This window comes from Mastigoproctus giganteus, chromosome 5, assembly GCF_048544385.1.
Source record: "Mastigoproctus giganteus isolate SK-2022 chromosome 5, ASM4854438v1, whole genome shotgun sequence".
NCBI lineage: Eukaryota > Metazoa > Arthropoda > Arachnida > Uropygi > Thelyphonidae > Mastigoproctus > Mastigoproctus giganteus.
The window spans coordinates 218973852-218992563 of record NC_143579.1 but is presented as its reverse complement, the minus strand read 5'-3'; the positions used below and the strand labels follow the sequence as shown (position 1 = coordinate 218992563).

General features: G+C 36.6%; 1 protein-coding gene across 2 annotated transcripts in view; it reads left to right on the top strand.

Moving 5' to 3' along the window:
* The window catches only part of sud1 (Prolyl 3-hydroxylase sud1), a 153243-nt gene that overhangs the window by 45891 nt on the left and 88640 nt on the right, over nucleotides 1–18712 (top strand). For both annotated transcript variants that reach the window (XM_090374392.1, XM_090374393.1), the window contains exon 3: nucleotides 11076–11278. In XM_090374392.1, the coding sequence (XP_090230518.1) occupies nucleotides 11104–11278 (175 nt within the window). In that variant the 5' untranslated portion in view covers nucleotides 11076–11103. The remainder of the gene's footprint in view (nucleotides 1–11075; nucleotides 11279–18712) is intronic.

Here is an 18712-nt window from a genome sequence, read left to right as displayed (position 1 = left end):
GACAGGCACTTAATGTATGGTAAAGCCAACGGCAGGGCACGCGAGGCTGCACGTTTGTACCAAGAAGCATTTCCCCGCTCAAGGCAGCCCAACAAGCGTACATTCATCAGGGTACATCAACACCTTAGAGAACATGGGCACTTTGCACATGGAGTACGAGCAGGTAGGCCCAGAAGCATAACACGTGATGTTGAGAAAAGGGTGTTAGAAAGAACATCTGTAAAATCCATAACATAATACATTTTTAATTTTTGGTTTCAACTTGTGCTGAAACCAAAAATTAAAAATGTATTATGTTATGTTTACCTAGCTGCCTCAATTTTTAATTGAGGTAGCTCTAACGTATAATTATAGAAACAGTAATACGCTTCACTGTTTCTATTAGATTTAATTTAATTTATTGATCTTATTAATTTTAAATATCATGCCCCAAACTAGAGCAGCAAAGCAACGGGCACAAAGTGGCAGGAGTGCTGTGACTCGGGGGGAGAATTGAGGGGGGGCGATTCTCCAACGCATCACAGCCTAAAAAAATGTGCAACTTGTGAAATGTTTGCCGAACTATCTGGAACAGAACATGATATTGCCATGGGGGATGTCTTTGTGTGTGCGCGATGTAAGGAGTGTAAGGAAATCAGGCGACAACTCAGCGTTGTTATGGGCCTATATGAGAGTTTGAAGGACAGGGTGGATGCCCTCGAAAGATCTAAATTAAGGGGCCCATCAGGCTCTCAGCTGCCCACATCAACGCCAGAGCTTGCACTTGGTCATCACGCAACACAGCGGCAACCCCCCAAGGCAGATTGCGCTGGTCCCAAAGGAACTAGTAGTTGTTGGTGACTCTATTGTCAGGGAAACGGGGAACATCCTTTGTAAAAAGAATAGGTGGAACAGGACCAGGGTTAGTCTGCTAGGGGCAAAGGTTCATGACGTTGTAGAGCAGATATCATCTTTTAGGGGCACAAAAGGTGATATAGTTGTACACGTTGGCACTAATGATATTAAGAGTAGGAGACCAGCAGAATTACTTAACAAGTACAGGTCACTGATGAAAAAAAGCTGTGAATTAGGGTTGAATTTGAAAGTGTCTGCAATTCTGCCCAGACACGATAGGAGGGAGTATATGATGAGAGCCTTGTCGATCAATTCGTCCCTGGAAAGATTGTGCAAGGCTCAAGGGATAGAATTTTTTTCAGCCTGGACTGTACTTGTTAACAGGAGAGACTGCTTCTACAGGGATGGGATACACTTAAATAGAAAGGGTGCAAGAATATTTGCTGATGCTATCGAGGCAGTGTTAGGTGGGTTGGAAAACTGATAGCTTGGGGGGATACAAGGACAAATAGTTTAACAGTAGCCGTAGGCAGAGGTGAAGGTGATTCTTGCACAACTTCTATTAGAATAAGTAGCGACCTGGAGCGAGGGGTGTTGCGGGTTTCAGGGACGGATGTCAGTCATCGTGAAACAGGTGGGTAAATGGGATGTGTTAGAGTGGCTGGGAATAGGAATAGGTGCATGTATACCAATGCTAGAAGTATAGTAAATAAATTTGATGAATTTGAAGTGTTGGTCAAGACATCAAAGGCGGATATTGTTGGGATATCAGAGACGTGGTGTCACACAGATATAAGGAATGCCGAACTGGAATTTGGGGAGTACAATGTGTACAGAAAGGATAGACAGGATAGGAAAGGAGGAGGTGTTATGCTGTTAATAAAGAAAAACATAAAATCAAATGAAGTGCATCCAGTTGATATAGATGAACAGTGCACTGTTGAGTCAGTTTGGTGTGACATAAGCACTGCGAAAGCAAAAATTAAAGTAGGAGTGTGTTATAGGCCTAATGACTTGAATGGGTACAATGAACAATTGTACAGAGAAATAGAGTGGGCTAGTAAATCGGAATGTCTTATAATGGGGGATTTTAACTTCCCAGATATTGACTAGAACTTATGGGTTGTTCACTCGCACTAGTAAGACTTTTGTGGATTTATTGAATGATTGTTTTCTGCAGCAGCATGTTCAAGAGGCAACTAGAGAGGGTAATACTCTTGATCTGGTTATCAGCAGTGATCACTTGTGTATTAGGAATTTGCAGATAAAAGAACCACTAGGTGGCAGTGATCACAGTGTACTGACGTGGGATTTACTTAAAGATTTAATTACCATCAGAGGTAAAGGAAAGGGTTTTTGCTTCCGTAAAGGCAAGTACAGTGGTCTCCGACAGTTTTTAAATTCTGTACAGTGGGATCAACTGACGATGTTACCAACAGTAAATTCTAAGTGGGAAGCATTCAAGGAATTAATCGTGGAAGTTACTAAAAGTTTCATACCTATTAAGAAATATTGTTTAAGGGTTAGGCCTAAATGGTTGTCAAATGAACTAATGAGACACGTAACAGAGAAGAAAAATGCATGGGATGCATATAAATTATCAAGCGACTCAGAAGCCTATGGCAGATATAAGTTAATCTGTAATCAGGTCACAAAGGAGGTTTGGCAGGCGAAGGCAGATTACGAGAAATCCTTGGCAAAAGATGCTAAGAAAAACAGCAAGGATTTCTTTACTTATATAAACTCTAAAAGGAAGGGGATGAATCTGATTGGTCCACTTGACATCGATGGTTCAACTGTTGATGATCCTGCTCAGATAGCAAACAAACTGAATGAGTATTTTGCATCTACATTCACACGTGAGGAATTATTAAGGTTTGAAAATGGCAGAAGGTTATCAAATTGTAGCAAGATACTTAATGATCTTGTAATAACTGAGAGCAAAGTGGAAGAGAAATTGTTGAACGTAAGAAAAGCACCTGGGGTGGATGGGATCTATCCAGTTATATTAAAGGAGGCGGCAAAGCAACTAAGCAAACCCTTAGCCATAATTATGAGAGCATCCTTGGACTCAGGGGAAGTACCCACGGACTGGAGATGTGCAAATGTATCCCCAATTCACAAAGGGGGATCGAAGGGTGACACGAGTAATTACAGACCAGTTAGTTTAACTTCTGTTCCGGGTAAAATAATGGAGTCACTGATTAAAGATGCATTGCAGGATCATCTAGACAAGACTGCTGCAGTAACTCAGACACAGCATGGGTTTGTTAAGGGAAAGTCTTGTCTGACAAATTTGATAGGATATTATGATGTGGTTACAAAGGAACTGGATGCGAAAAATAATTTTGATATCATATATTTGGATTTCAGGAAAGATTTTGACACTGTTGCGCATGGAAGACTATTGTACAAATTGGAGCAGAATGGTATTAAGGGTAAGTTGCTACAATGGATAAAAGGATGGTTACGTGCTAGAAGACAGAGGGTGGTAATCAATGGGTGCTGCTCTTCTTGGACTAATGTTATTAGTGGAGTCCCACAGGGTTCGGTGTTAGGTCCACTGTTGTTTTGTATATTTATCAATGATATTGATGAAGGTATATCAGGCTTAATGTCGAAGTTTGCAGATGATACAAAGGTTGGCAGGGTTGTTAATGACAGTAATGGCAGTGTGCTACTGCAACAGGATCTAGATAATTTGGGCAGATGGGCTAAGAAGTGGCAACTGAAGTTTAACCTTGACAAATGCAAAGTACTACATATGGGTAGAAGTAACCCCAGAGAAACGTACCAACTGTGTGGTACTACACTTAAGGTGGTAGAAAATGAAAAAGACCTGGGAGTAATTGTGCAGGCAGATATGAAGTTTTCTGACCAATGCAGACAGGCTGCCAGGGCAGGTCATGGGGTTTTGTCAATGATATATAGGAATTTTGCTAGCAGGGAAAAGGAGGTGATTATCCCTCTGTATAAGGCAATGGTCAGGCCACGGCTTGAGTACTGTGTACAGGTCTGGAGGCCTCATTTTAGGAAGGATGTAGATTTACTTGAGCATGTACAGAGAAGGGCAACAAGATTGGTGAGGGGAATGAAGGGATCCTCTTTCCAAGAGAGGCTTAAGTTCTGCAAATTGCAGTGGCTGGAGACTAGGCACCTGTGCGGTGATCTGATTGAGGTATATAAGGCCTTGAATGGGTTGAGCACGCTGAATTCTGATGGGATCCTTCCACTTGTTCAGATTACAAATCTAAGGGGCCATAAATTCAAATTACAAAAGGACAGATGTAGAATAGATGTGCGGAAATTTGCCTTTAGCCAGCGGGTGGTTAATTGCTGGAACAAATTTCCATCTGTCGTGGAAGTTGATAGGTTGAATAAATTAAGGAGGAACTGGACAGGCATTTGGAGGGAATGGTGTGATTTTTTTTTTTTTTTTTTTTTTTTTTTTTGGCTGATGCTGCATAAGCTCATACATTTGCTTTCTTGCATCACATGCCACCACCACCACCACCACTACTACTACTACTATTACTGCTCCCATAGTCATTGGTGGATCTGAACAGAAAATGTGCATTATCTTGAAAACGGTTCATTTGGGGCCCAATGTTCACTGGGACTTCTTTTCTTATTTTAGTTTGTACTTTTCACTTTTTAATTATTGACCACCATTTTTGAAACACCCTGTATAATTAGCAGTTTGTGGGTTAAAAAGTGTATTGTTTCTTGTTAAAGGTTCTTGAAAGATATTATGAAACAGGGTTTGACAAATTTCGTGCACCAGGCTATCACAATGCTTAAATATGCATTCTGGCACCTAGTATTTTCAATGATGACTGCATTTAACTGCAATTCAGTATTGCAATGAGGCTGAATTCTAGTTTCATGCATTTGTTTTGTGATTGCAGTGGTCTGTATATATATCTTGTAAGCAATTAATGCAGCTTCAACAAACCTGTATTAATTCCTTGCAATATCTGCATTATGGATGCTAAACTATGAGCATCACTCTGTTATGGCAGTATAGTCATATATGACAGTGCTACAACTACTCAGATTTATCTTTCATTATGGAAGCATGAAAAGGAAACAGGTACTTGAAATGAGATTTTTTTTTTTTTTTTTTTTTATGATAACCCCGAACGTGAAACCGTGCTTTCCAAACTTTTCTGATACCAATTCACCATGTACATGCCAAAAATAATTTTACACCCTTGCCCTTTTGGTTGTCTTATTTTTTAAGTTGATGGCAAATGCAGTGATTTTTTTCGGGCCAAAATGTGTAAACAAAAGTAAGAAAGTGGGATGCTATTCCTTGGGTAGTACTAAGCACAAACTTTAAACAAGACCATTGTAAACTGACTACATTAGTTATTAACTTTCAGAGAAAAAGAATGTGTAAAGATCTCACCAACTGTGAAGAAATGAAGAAATGAATTTGTCCAGAGTGCCAGCTGGGGAAAAAACATCATAAATTTTAAAAAATATATTATTCAGTACTGTAATTGTATTTTATTTACTCAGTTACATCAATATATGCCGACCTGGCTAGCCAGGTGGGTAAAGTGCCTGCCTGGCAACCCAAAGGTCGCGGGTTCGAATCCCACCTCGGGCTTGGATCGGAGTATTGCAAAAACCTTGGGAGGTTTTTGCAGTACTCTGATTATGGCCACAGAAGCCAATGCGCCAACAACTACCAAAAAAAAACAAAAAAAAACATCAATATATGTAGAGAAAGGAAGTCAGAGTGAAAACAATGCCAATATGATGCCAAAATTTGGCGACATGACACCCTTTGGGTCATCACACTCCAAGGTGTGATGACCATAGTTGCCTCTAATTTTTTTCTCAGTGTGTAGAACGAATATTTCTTTGCACACTACCTTACACTGTTGCGTGGCTGGTTACTTTACAGAAACAATTAATGATTATAATTATTTGTGTTAAGAATTTTATTCATTTATTTATTTACATGTGAATTGGAAAATACAATTTAATAACATAATTATAACTAGATTAAATAGATTTTACAAATATATAATTAGTTTTATGGAAACTATTCTTGACATTTTAATAAATTTAATAAACTATAGAGTAAACATTCATAAAATAATCTTTATATGCCTGCTATACATCCTTTATGTACAGTAGGGCAATGTGTTCTCTTATTGGCGATGGTTAGGAGGTACATTTTCTCCAAAAAAATAATTTCTTTGAATTGTTTGTCCTGTGGTTATTCCAAGTTTTCCTGCACATATGGTTCCAGATATTAAAGTATACCTTGTATTCCAATAATAGAAATATGCAAACCCCACATGAGAAAGCATCCCTTGCAGTCTGGGATCCAGGTGTGGCCATATTCAGCTGCATTCCAGAATGTAGTATGTACTCAAAAAATTTAATGTGCAGGACTTCCAAAATCATTGCACAGCTATGCAAGCATTCAGTTTAGATGGAACAACATCCATTTTCAAAAGCTCTGGTTTAAGATATTTCATTTGATAAATGAATTTTTTTCCCCCCTCTTTAAATAAAAAGTATACAGTAAATTACTGTTGTAACACTCCTGCTTATGGTGCTCTCCCACTTTTAATACTCTTTTCTTCTGGCCTCATGGTCATTCCTGTGAAGTGCCGTGTATTTTTTTAACTATTTGTAGTACTTCTGTTATAAGCACTTTGCCACTGACATCACTTTTTCTTTAAAAAAAAAAAAAAAAAAGAAATGAATAAATATGGATATAACCCTCTTTCCATTTGATTTTTTTGGTTTTGGGAAAGGAATGATAGATTAAATTCTAGGAATCATTTAGATGCAGTTTCTTTATTTCCTAGAAATTGGTGATACTTGTTTATTTTATTTTAACTCAAACCTTTGAAGATACAAAGGCCACTCTTTTCAACCCAATGACTATCCATTTATTGATGTAATCACATGCTCTCCTCAGCTTTTTTTTTTTTTTTTCCTTTTTTCATTCAACGTTGTTCACCTGCTTTCTTTGCTAGTATAATCAGACTTTTTTCTGTGTTTGAAATGGCATCAATAAATTTCATTAATAACAGCATTATTATTATTACATTTACTATGTTTATAATACTCAAGGTGTATGAAGCTTAATTTAATAAAATCTTTTTAAAATTTTTCATTATTTTTAATAGCATGTAAAAAAAAAAAAAGTTGAAGGCATTAAAAAAGAAGCATAGTATATTAAGTGTGTAGGGTTTCAACTTATCAACCATTGCTTCATAAACACGCAAAAAAAAAAAAAAAAAAAAATCAGTCGGACCTCTTCCGTATAGCGAAATTTTCTATGTAGCGAACTTTTTTGATTTCCCCTTGGTCATTACATTGAAAATAGTTTTTCTATAACGAAGACAATTTCCATATAATGAACTGATTTCAAGAGACCTGGGTCTGCATTGTTCGCACCTCTGGCTTTTAGGCAATAAAGCTGATGCTGTAGAAGGCACAAATTAAGAGCTAAAAGGATTAAGCATTAATCACTTTAGCTTTTAATAGTTAAAGGCTTTAATTCCACGAATTAAGAGCTAAAACATTTTACAATTTAATGGTGCCTGTAAAACCCTGCAGGAGGAAACTGGCCAACCATGGTGCGGGAAAGAAAAAGATGGAAGTGTGGGATAGGCCCTTTGCCCAGCAGTGGGTCAGCAGTGGCTAAAAAGAAGTAAAACCTATACAACTTAACTATGCCGAGAAGTCCCACTGGTCAGCTGTCCACAGCCATTGGCAAAGATTAAGGCATATTCCTGATGTGGGCATTGGCTCTGGTCAACCTATTTTCTACCGTAAGCATCCTATTAGAAAATTAGGAGAGAGTGATTTTCCTTTATCTTGGAAATTCATCTGTTGTTTCGAAGAAATGAGTCATCCACACTTTCACTAAATTTCACCTGGCTCTGTTTACATGGTAGCTACAAGTGGTCTCTAATTTTAGCTTTGTTTTACTGCTGTGCAAGTAACCTTACAGTGTCTAAGAGGAAATGATTTAGTGTAGTGTGAAAGTGTGGAAGTGCTTAATAATGTAGATTGCGGCATTAAAAAACAAAGAAATTGCTTTAAATTTTGATGTCCCTGCCAGTAGTGTGTCAACCATTCTGAAAAATCCTGTTTTGATTCTCAAACTGTTTGAGGAGACGGAACCCAGTCGGCAGTGTGCAAAATTATCTCAAAAGCATTTTCCCAAAAATGCTTTTGGGAAAATGTAGATGAAGCAGTTTTTAAGTGTATGAAGTTGATTTGAGACCAAAACATGCTGATATCAGGGCTATTAATATAAGAAAAGGCTATGGAGTATGCATCTTTTCTGGGGCACAAAACATTCCAAGCCAGTTCTGGTTGACTGGGAAAATTTAAAGAGTGTCATGGCTTACTCAAAAAACTTACTTCTGATGATGTTTGTTTGTTAGTTTTTTGTTATTTGGTTTTTAGGAGCATTAGCAACTAAGGCCATATTGCTCCGGGATATGCGGTGGTCATTCCATGACCTTCCCGCATCCTCCGTATTTGGTGGTGACGGGCTCGAACCCGGTCTAATCAAGAAGCGTGTGCTATGCACTGCTGCTCCTTCCCACCTGGCTATGGAGGCGCCGGATATTTCTGATGAAAGTGGAGTTGCAATCGAAGACTATACCCATTGGAAAGAAACAGTTTGAAAAAAATTTTGGACTAAGAGTCCAAAGACATATTCAACGTTGATGAAACATGTCTATTTTTTAAACGTTTGCCGAACAAGACACTGACTTTTAAAGGTGATAAATGTTTAGGTGGTAAAAATAGTAAGGAGAGAATTGCACTCTTGGTTGCCAATATGACTGGTAATGAAAAACTGAAGCTTTTGGTAATAGGCCAAAGTAAATAACCCCAGTGTTTCAAAGGAATAGTCTTTAGAATTGGACTACAACCACAACAAAAAACCTTGAATGACAAGTGAAATTTTTGAGTTGTGGATTTTAAATTTCAATAGAAAGATAATGAAAGAAAATAGAAAAATCGCGTTGATTGTCAACAACTGCCCTGCCCACCTTCACTCGGTAATTTCGAAACTTACAAGTGTGAAGCTTGTTTTCTTCCTTATGAATAATTCATCTTAACTGTAGCCAATGGACCAGGGCATTATCAAGAATTTGGAAATGCATTACTGAAGGCGCATACTGAAAAAAATTATACTGAGAATAGAAACCAACCAACCAACCAACCTATAGATTTGTGGATGTGCATATCAGAGTTGGCGAAAGTGTGGAGTCAAGATGTGATGGAAACAATGATTGAGAATTGTTTCACAAAAGGGTTTTGCTAAAATACAAATTAACAGAGATTGAGAGGGATGAACTACTAGAAGACATTGAGCAATCTTGGGAAGAGTTCCAAGCAAGGTTTGATCAGTGGAGAAATTGTTCTTGCTGAATTTTTAGGAGTTGATAATGAAGTCATAGTAGCTGAATATCCCAGTGACTCCAACATTTTGGAGCTTATATAAAGAACTAGTGACAATCGACGATGAGTTGAACGAAAATGAGGGCAATATTAATATAATAATAATACCTTCCAAACCCATGTTGGCAGCATTTGAAACTTTCCATTGAGGCCTTCAGTGGGAAAAAAATGTAACAGAAAATATATCTGAGTGTTTAAAGTTTAAACAAATGTGTACATTTTTATGAACGGTGTTCAGTAGAATCCAGTGTACAACAAAAAATAACCAAATATTTTACGACATAATTCTTAAAAGTGTACTAATAAATTGTGGGCATCGTGTAAGTTAGTAATTTCTTAATATGTATGTATTAATAAATTGTTTTAAAATGTTAGAAAATTTATTCATTCCCACTTCTTTCCGATCTTCTACTATATTTCTGAAGTTACTTTTTATTTTTATTTTTCATTGTTGAAAAGGTCATATTTCTTTATAACGAAATTTCTGTATAACGAATTTTTTCAAACGGAACGATCGATTTCGTTATATAGAGGTCCGACTGTATATCTACCAAAATGTTGACAAAATAGCCCTCAGTAGAAAGGGGGGGGGGGGGCTCGGCTCCTGATAATGCTTTCCTGAGTATTTTAGAGCTAGTTCCCTAGAAAGTGCTATAATGGGAGTTTACTGTATTATTCAGTCAATGAGAATTTGCAAAAGGGTAAAGAAGTTGTATACAGTATTTAAAAAAAAAAAACAAAAAAAAAAATAACAGAATATTATTCAAAAAGTAAATTACACAAAATTTACACAAAAAAAAGGGTTTGTGTATATTCTAGGATAACCAGAAGAGGGGTACATCAAAAACTGGAAAAGAATTAAAATCTATGTTTAAAATGGATGAACAGTATTCTGAAAAAAATAGCATAAAGCTACTTAGATAAATATTATATGACGAAGATTGACTAACTGAAGAATTTATTTTTATATGGGAAAGTAGAAATCGTTGGGAGGACGAGAACAATGAGGTTAGAGAATTGTCTTTAACATAACATTTATAAAAAGTAGATATGGCAAAGAGAGGTTAGGATTAGGTTTTTTGTGACAGTAATTTGAAAATGCACAAAAAGTGGGAAGGTGGATGTTAAAATGTCTATAGATTTCAGAAAAATCTATAGAAAAATCAGACATATGTTCTTGTTGCTGGATATGCTCATTCATGTAAAATTGTGGAATATGCCTGTTTGGAAAAAAATTAAATTATATAATAATGAATAATATTTCACAGTTGCCTTTATTTAAAAATAAATAAATAAATAATGGTGTACAGAGTGTATGGAGCCATATGCTTGTGTAGTATTTTTCTGATCATTATTTGAAATTTTATATTGAATTTAAAAAAAAATGTGGCTTCATATAATAGACTGAACTGGACTGATTTATTATTATTGGGCTGGTTAGGGTAGCAGATGTGGTTGCTGATGCATATTTCTTATGAAATCTATACATTGCTATAAATAATTCATGGCTATTCCAAACTTGTCACTGATATATTGACCACCATGAAAACAGTTACAATGAAGTTGTGAACTCCACTTACTAGAAAGTCACTATGTAGGATTATAAAAAGGAGACCATTTTTTAATTATTATTTTTATTTCAATTCTGGAGTCTAAGCTTTTCACGTGATGCCTTGATCTGAACAATCTTTTAAAGTACCCAAACAAAAAAATATATATATTATTTTTATAAACTCTTAGGCTTTGTATGTTGCCAAACTAGTTATTTTCAACTTATTTTTATATAGCTGCCCGGTACTATTAGAATTTTACAAAATGAACACGACAGAAAGAAAACATCCATTAGAAAATTCAAAAGAAAGACCTTACAAGAGGCTGTCTAAATCTGTTTCCAGAAATGTGAATTGTACATTTAATAAAACATATTGCAGTAAAGATTTCAAGGACTATTTTGCAGATGTATTTGCAACTAAAATAGCCAAGTGTCACGGTAAGTTTTTTTTTATAGAAAAAAAAAATTTACATAAGTTTTTTGTTGTCATTCAGTTAAAGGCATGATGTTTAAAACATATATAATACACAGTGGTGGACAAAAAAAACTGCATCGTCTTAAAAAAAGTAACACTTGTAGTGAAACGTATAAGATATTGTTTGATTGCAGTCATTTTGTTTGTTGCAAAGCAAAGGTAGTGTGTCTGATAACGCTTCTATTGCATCAGACAGTAATTGCAAGGTATTGCATCAGCTATTTTTATAAATACGGCGATGGCAGGGTATACACGCTCATTAGTATCCTGTTTTGCGGAGGTTTAAGCATGGCTCCATATGTTCAGTTGACACCAAGAAAAAAAAAGTTTAGCTGTTGCTGATCCAGAAAGGGCTTTCTACGCGTTCTGTCACTGATAAAATAGGCTGCCACCAGACAACAGTATCCCAGGTGCTGAAATTAAAGCATGAAACCGGTGAAGTGAAGAGAAGACCTGGATCAGGCCATAAGAGAGTGACTACACCTTCCCAAGATCGATATTTGAAATGACTATGCCTTCGTAATTGCCGTGCTAGTGCTCCTTATCTAAAACTGGACTTTGAGATGGCCATATCTAGGAAATAAACTCATACACCGACCATTGAATAAAATTTACTGTAACTAAAATTTTACAAATAGTATGAAAATAATATAAAATCAAAAACAAATTATTTACAATAAACTAATGATTGTATATTACGGAATACTAAAAACTGTAATAAAAGATCATTTACAATAAAATAAGCTAAAATATAAAATTAAAAGCGCTAAAAACCTGGAGCTTTCGAGAGCATCAGCTCTCTTCTTCAATAGTAATATGACTTCCTGCATGAGCGTATGAGTTTATTTCCTAGATATGAGTTTTCCCGACCTCAGAGGCCTCTTTCAGGATACTTTGAGATGGCCTCTGGTTGTTGAAACAAGTGCACGAACTATCCAAAGATAGCTTTTGGAATGTGGTCTGCATGCCTATTGGTCCAAGAAGAAGCCTTTGTTGACCCAACAAATGAGGAAGAAGTGACTTGCTTGGGCTAAAGAGCAACTGGACACCGTCATCTTTTCTGATGAACTATTTCGAAATTCAACCTGCATGGCTTGGATGGGAAGTGATATGTCGGAAGATGAAAATCGAAGGCATACCATCCTGACTGCATAACACCAATTGTAAAGTTCCCTGCCAGTCAGATGGTCTGGGATGCATAACAAAAGGGGTGGGGCGAATTAAGTTTATTAATGGAACGGTGAATGCAGAAACCTACACTGCTATCTTGGAGGAGTGCCTGAAACCCGTTATTAGGGATCACCATACAGATGTCCAAAACTACATTTTTCAGCAGGACTTAGCACCTTGCCACACAACAAAATTGGTAGGTTTTATGCTATTTAGATTTAATGATGAGTTTGTCTTGTCTCACAAGGCTTAAAACATACAAACTGGCGCCTCCGTAGCTAGGTGGGCAGGAGCAGCAGTGCGTAGAACATGCTTCTTGATTAGACTGGGGTTCGAGCCCGTGCCCACCAAATATGGAGGATGCGGAAAGGTCAGGGAATGACCACCGCATATCTCCGGAGCAATATGGCCTTAGTTGCTAATGCTCCTAAAAAAAAAAAAAAAAAACGAAATAACATACACCAATGTTTTCCCTCATTTTTCTCCCTTAAGGTGCAGTCATACCTCAGAAATGCTGGCATTACAGTGTTGGACTAGCCCAGCAATTTGCAGGTTTGAACTCTATTGAAAATTTCTGGTATATAATGTCGTCTAAAATTGCTCAAAAGAAGCCAAGTAAGATTCAGCTGCAGGAGAGCATTGTAAGGGTGTATCATGAAATTCCGTAGTCGAGTGGTCAGGAGCGGGAGTGCAGTAGCACACGCTCTTTGAGGAGACCAGGGATCGACTGTATTCAGGGACTGTTGAATACGGTCGATCTGCCAACCCACACCAGACCAGCATGGCAGATTATGCCACGCTGGTTTTTTTTTATGGTCCATTTCCCTCAGCATGAATTGTTGAGGAGGCTTCCATCCTGCAGTGGGTTGATAATGGCTGCACTTTTACCTTTTTTTTTTTTTTTTTTAACCACGAAATTGGGCAACTGTATATCCAGAAGTTGATTAACTCTATGCCAGATAGTTGCAAGGCTGTAATTGCAGCTTGAGGAGAAACAAAATATTGAGGACTTATTTTGCTGATTTACAGTACATAATACTACAGTAAAATCTCGTTAATACAAACTCGGTTTATACAAAGCACTCGTTTATATGAAGCACATACCATTCCCCTGCGAAAGGATAGGCTTTTCTATGTAAATATATTCATTTATTACAAAATTCGGTTAATATGTATTACAAAGTTCTTTTTCACCCCATGAGAACTAAATATTGTCATTTTGTATGTTTAATACAAATCTTTGCAGAGCGATCCAATTATTGCCACAGGCCACCTAGCTCCCTACTTCCCGAAGGATGGCACTGACTCGTTAGAAATTAGTTTTGTGTAAACAAAAGCAGTTTATGGTAGCTACAATGTCAAGTGCATTCCGAAAAACATCTTTCTGAAGGATAAGTTGTTAAATTAACAAAAGAATAAAAAGTTTTTCTAAATTGTTTACATGCACTCCCTCGCTCTCCATGGGAATAAGGTCAGTTGCAATTGTTACCCCAGTACAAAGGGTCTTTTGCTACCATATACAGCAATCTATTTTTTGTGCCATTTTATCTGAGCTGATGTCTTTTTTGGAACTTATGTATTTAAATTAATTTAAAAGTTGTTTATATTAAATCTTATCTAGCAGTGTTATGGTGACAAAAGGTAGACAGACAGAATTAAGCCTGGAAATTAAACTAAACATAATACAAGAGGCTGATAGGATGGAAAGAAGCAAAACGGACATTGCAGAGGAATGCAGCATCCCTCTACCTACTTTATCTACAATACTGAAAAACTGAAAAAGACTTGAAGAAGTGTGGGACACTGGAGCAGCGATAAAAAAACAGGAAACAAATTCGTGGTGCAAAACATGAGGAGCTTGAAACAAAACTTTGAGTGGTACCAAAAAATTCGTGCATCTAATTTGCCAATATCATGTCGGATTTTGCAAAAAAAGGAAAATTATCTAGCTCAGCAACATGGGATTAGCAACTTCAAATGCAGCAGTAGCTGGCCCCAAAGATTTAAAAACAGGAATAACTTGGTTTCGCGAAATGTTTGTGGCGAGTCTGGATTAGTTGACAAAGAAAAGGCTACAGACTGGTTTTGTTCTGTACAGTCCATCCTTGAAAAATATGAGGCAAAGGATATTTTTAATCTTGATGAGACAGGTTTATTTTATAATTTGCTGCCAAACAAAACATTTGCTGTTCGAGGAGAGCCTTGTCATGGTGGAAAATTAAGTAAACAAAGACTCACTGTTCTGTTATGCTGCAATTCAGATGGCAGTACAAAACTACGCCCATTTGTGATTGGTAAGTTTTTCAAGCCAAGGTGTTTTAAAGCAGTTAACCAACTTCCCTGTGATTATGAGGCCAATAGAAATGCTTGGCTTATGGTCAAAATTTTTCAGTCTTGGTTATCAAAATTGGACAGAACAATGGCTTCAGAAAAAAGGAACATTCTGATGATTCTAGACCGTTGTACAGCACATTCTGCCAAGACACTTGAGTTGACAAATATATGGCTGCTGTTTTTAACCCACAATATACCACCAGTTTAATGCAGCCACTGGACCAAGTGATTATTTTAACCTCAAGAGAGCATATAGAGCCTGCCTGATAAGGTACTTGATCCAAAACATAGAAGGATGGAACAATTTGCAGCCAAATTGGAATGTCTTGGATGCTATCCGTAATCTTGTTATTGCTTGGGAAAGTATTACGTCAAGTGTAATAATCAACTGCTTCAGAAAGAGTGGCTTTGGAGAGAACATCATCAACAAACATGGTCCAGCAGGAGAATCTGATAGCAACAGTGAGGAATGGATTTTGTTGGCGATTTTGAAGAATTTGTGAAGGTGGATGATGAAGTTGCTACCACTGCAAAACCAGAAGAGCTGCTGGGTACCAAACAAAACGATGATGTTTTTGTTATTAGCGACAGCAAAAGTGAAGAAGTGCGCACATTGCCATCTAAAAAAGATGCCCAAAATGCATTGAACATAATAGAGAATATGTTGCCTTGCAGTAACGTTGATAAAGAAACTATTGCATTTGATAACGTCCGTGCTGTAGTTAAAAATGCATATAGGACAAAAACTGTGTAAACAACATTGGATTCTTTCTTTAAATTAGATTAATTTATTAAAAAGTTAATGGTTTGTGTGTCTCCTTTTATATTAAGACTAATTCTTTTTACTGTGATACTAAAATATTGTATATGTCAAAATATGTACTGTACAATATTTTCATTTCCGTTAATATGCTTTTCTCTTGTTTATCTTACAAATAAAATAAAATCTTTAAAAAATATGTTATTCCTATTACTGTATTGTTAGACAAGGCTTTTGTTTTTATTTTATTTTATTTTATTAATTTGTTTTTGATATTATTATTTATTATTATTCTTTTAGATATACGGTATGTACAAAAAAAAAAAGGGTAAAATTTTGACACTTTTGGGGGACCTCGTTATTACAAAATGTGAAAATTTAGGTCCCTTGAACTTTGTATTAATGAGATTCCACTGTATTACGTTAATTTGTCATTTCAGTTTGTACATGTAAAATGTATGTTTGGTTGTCATGATTGCAATTTGCATGATTTCTGATATTTCCATTAATTACACATTTTACCCTTTGGGAAGATATTTATGGCAATTAGGTATATCAGGTGGAGTCTTTTTATTGGATGTCATTCACAGAGATATATCCTATCTAACAAATACATTTCAAACATTTCTGCAACCCACAATGCAGCACAAAACACATTATGTGCAAAATTCACAATTGATGCAGTTTTTTTGTCTGCCACTCTATATTAAAATGGCAGAAGAGTGCAAGGAAGCAAACTTTATGTATTATCTGCTTTATATATTATCTTTCATTTAACACTACCCTTCCAAAATAAAATATTATATTTTATTTTGGATGGCAGATTTTAATATTAAATTTTAAAATCTGATTATTATTAAATATTTGCTGCACCTTTTGATATCTCTCATATTGTGTAAATAAGTAACAACTGAGTTGTCAGCTGTTGTACAGTACTTTGGATACCTATCCACCCACCAAGGAGAGGCTAAGTAGTCTTGAAATGGTGCCACCTGGGTGGTGGTACTCAACCGAGAATAAGTAACAATGGATTTCCCTAATGGCGAGTGTTGCCGCCTCCGTAGCCAGGTGGGAAGGAGCAGCAGCGCGTAGCACACGCTTCTTGATTAGACCGGGGTTCGAGCCCGTCACCACCAAATACGGAGGATGCGGAAAGGTCAGGGAATGACCACCGCACCGGAGCAATATGGTCTTAGTTGCTAATGCTCCTAAAAAAAACCAAAAAACCAATGGGGAGTGTTATTTATTCAAAGTATAAGTGCTAGACAACTTGTGAAGGATTTCACTGTATGAGATGTAGTATAATTATATCTAATTCACACTTTGGTTTGTTTCAAATTCAGCTGTGTTACAATGATGTATATGAACAACTATATTGTAGTCTGTAATTTATCTACTTCTAAATGTTTAACTAATCTCTTTTTAAGTCTACATAAGTTATCTAGGCAGTAACTCATTCCAGTAATTTATTCTTTGATTAAAGGCAAATTTCTTACATCTTTTTACTTATTTCCTTTGAATCTATGTTCCCCTTGTTGCATCATTCTAGAAAGACAAAATATATCCTGTCATTACGTTTTCTGAACCTTAAGTGCTCCAGGTGGATCCCTATGCAAATGTCTAGTTTCCAAACGTTTCAGCTTACAGAACTGGAATCTCTTCCTTTGTGAATATAACTGTACATCCACAGTTAGTTTTGTTGTCTTCTTTTGTATCCTTTTAAGCAAATCAGTATTTTTCTTGACATCTTATATTTGTAAAGAACTTCAACTCATTAGTTATCTCCCTGGGATTGTCTTGATTTAACCTGTTGCTCTCCTGCAATATAATTCATTCATATCCTTTTGGTGTTAACACACATTCAAAGAACTCGAACTCTTTACTATCAATCTTAGACCTCTTCGGCATATTCTTTTCATAATTTTCCTTAGCCTGTCCCACTCCCTAAGTAATATATTACAAACTTCTTTATATATGGAATAGCAATTAGTAATAGCAGTGGCAAACAATGTAAGAAAGCAAGCTTATGCAGTATCAACCAAAAAAAAAAACCCACTACTTCCCATTTAACCTATTTACACCCTCCAATAGTTTGTCTAGTTCTTCCTTGAATTTATTTAAACTGTCAACTTCCCAACAACAGATGGAACTTTGTTCCAACGATCAACCATCCACTGGCTAAAGGCAAACATCTGCACGTCTATGCTGCAGCCATCCTTCCTCAATTTGAATTTATGCCCTCTTAAGTGAGCAAGAGGAAGAATCCCACCAGTATTGAGCTTGTTCAAACCATTCAAAGCCTTATATACTTCCATCAGATCATCTCACAGGTGCCTAGTCTCCAGACACTGCAATTTGCAAAACTGAAGAGCTTTTCTTGGTAAGAGCACACCCTTTGTTCTGCCCACCACTCCTTTTGCCCTTCTGTACTCATTCTAGCAGTTCCATATCCTTCCTAAAATGAGACCTCCACACCTGTATGCAGTACTCAAGATGTGGCCTAACCATTGCCTTATAAAATGGGATAATCACTTCCTTATCCCTGCTAGCAGAATACCTATATATCATTGACAAAATCTCATGAGCTGTCCTGACAGCCTGTTTGCATTGCTCAGAGAACTTCATATCCTACTGCATAATTACCCCCAGATCTTTTTCATTTAATACTACCCTGAGTATTTTACAATACTCTGAGGTTACTGCTATCCATATATAGTACTTTGCATTTATCAATGTTAAACTTCAATTGCCATTTCTCAGCCCCTCTGACTAACTTTTCTAGATCCTGTTACAGGGTGATTATAGACAGTAACATACTGTCTTAATCACCCTGACAACCTTTGTATCATCTGCAAACTTGGACATTAAGACTGATATGCCTTCATAAATATCATTGATAAACATAGAAAACAGCAATGTGCTGAGCAATGAACCCTAGAAGACTGCACTAATCTTATGTTTAACTTTAACAATTTCTCTTCCACTTTCCTCTCAGTTATTACAAAATCATTTAGCTTCCTGTTAGAGCTTGATAAACTTCTGGCATCCCCTTCCTTAAATTCCTCACGTGTGAATGTGAGGAATTTAAGGAAGGTGATGCCAGGTGGACCAATTTCTTGTTCTCCTTCCTTCT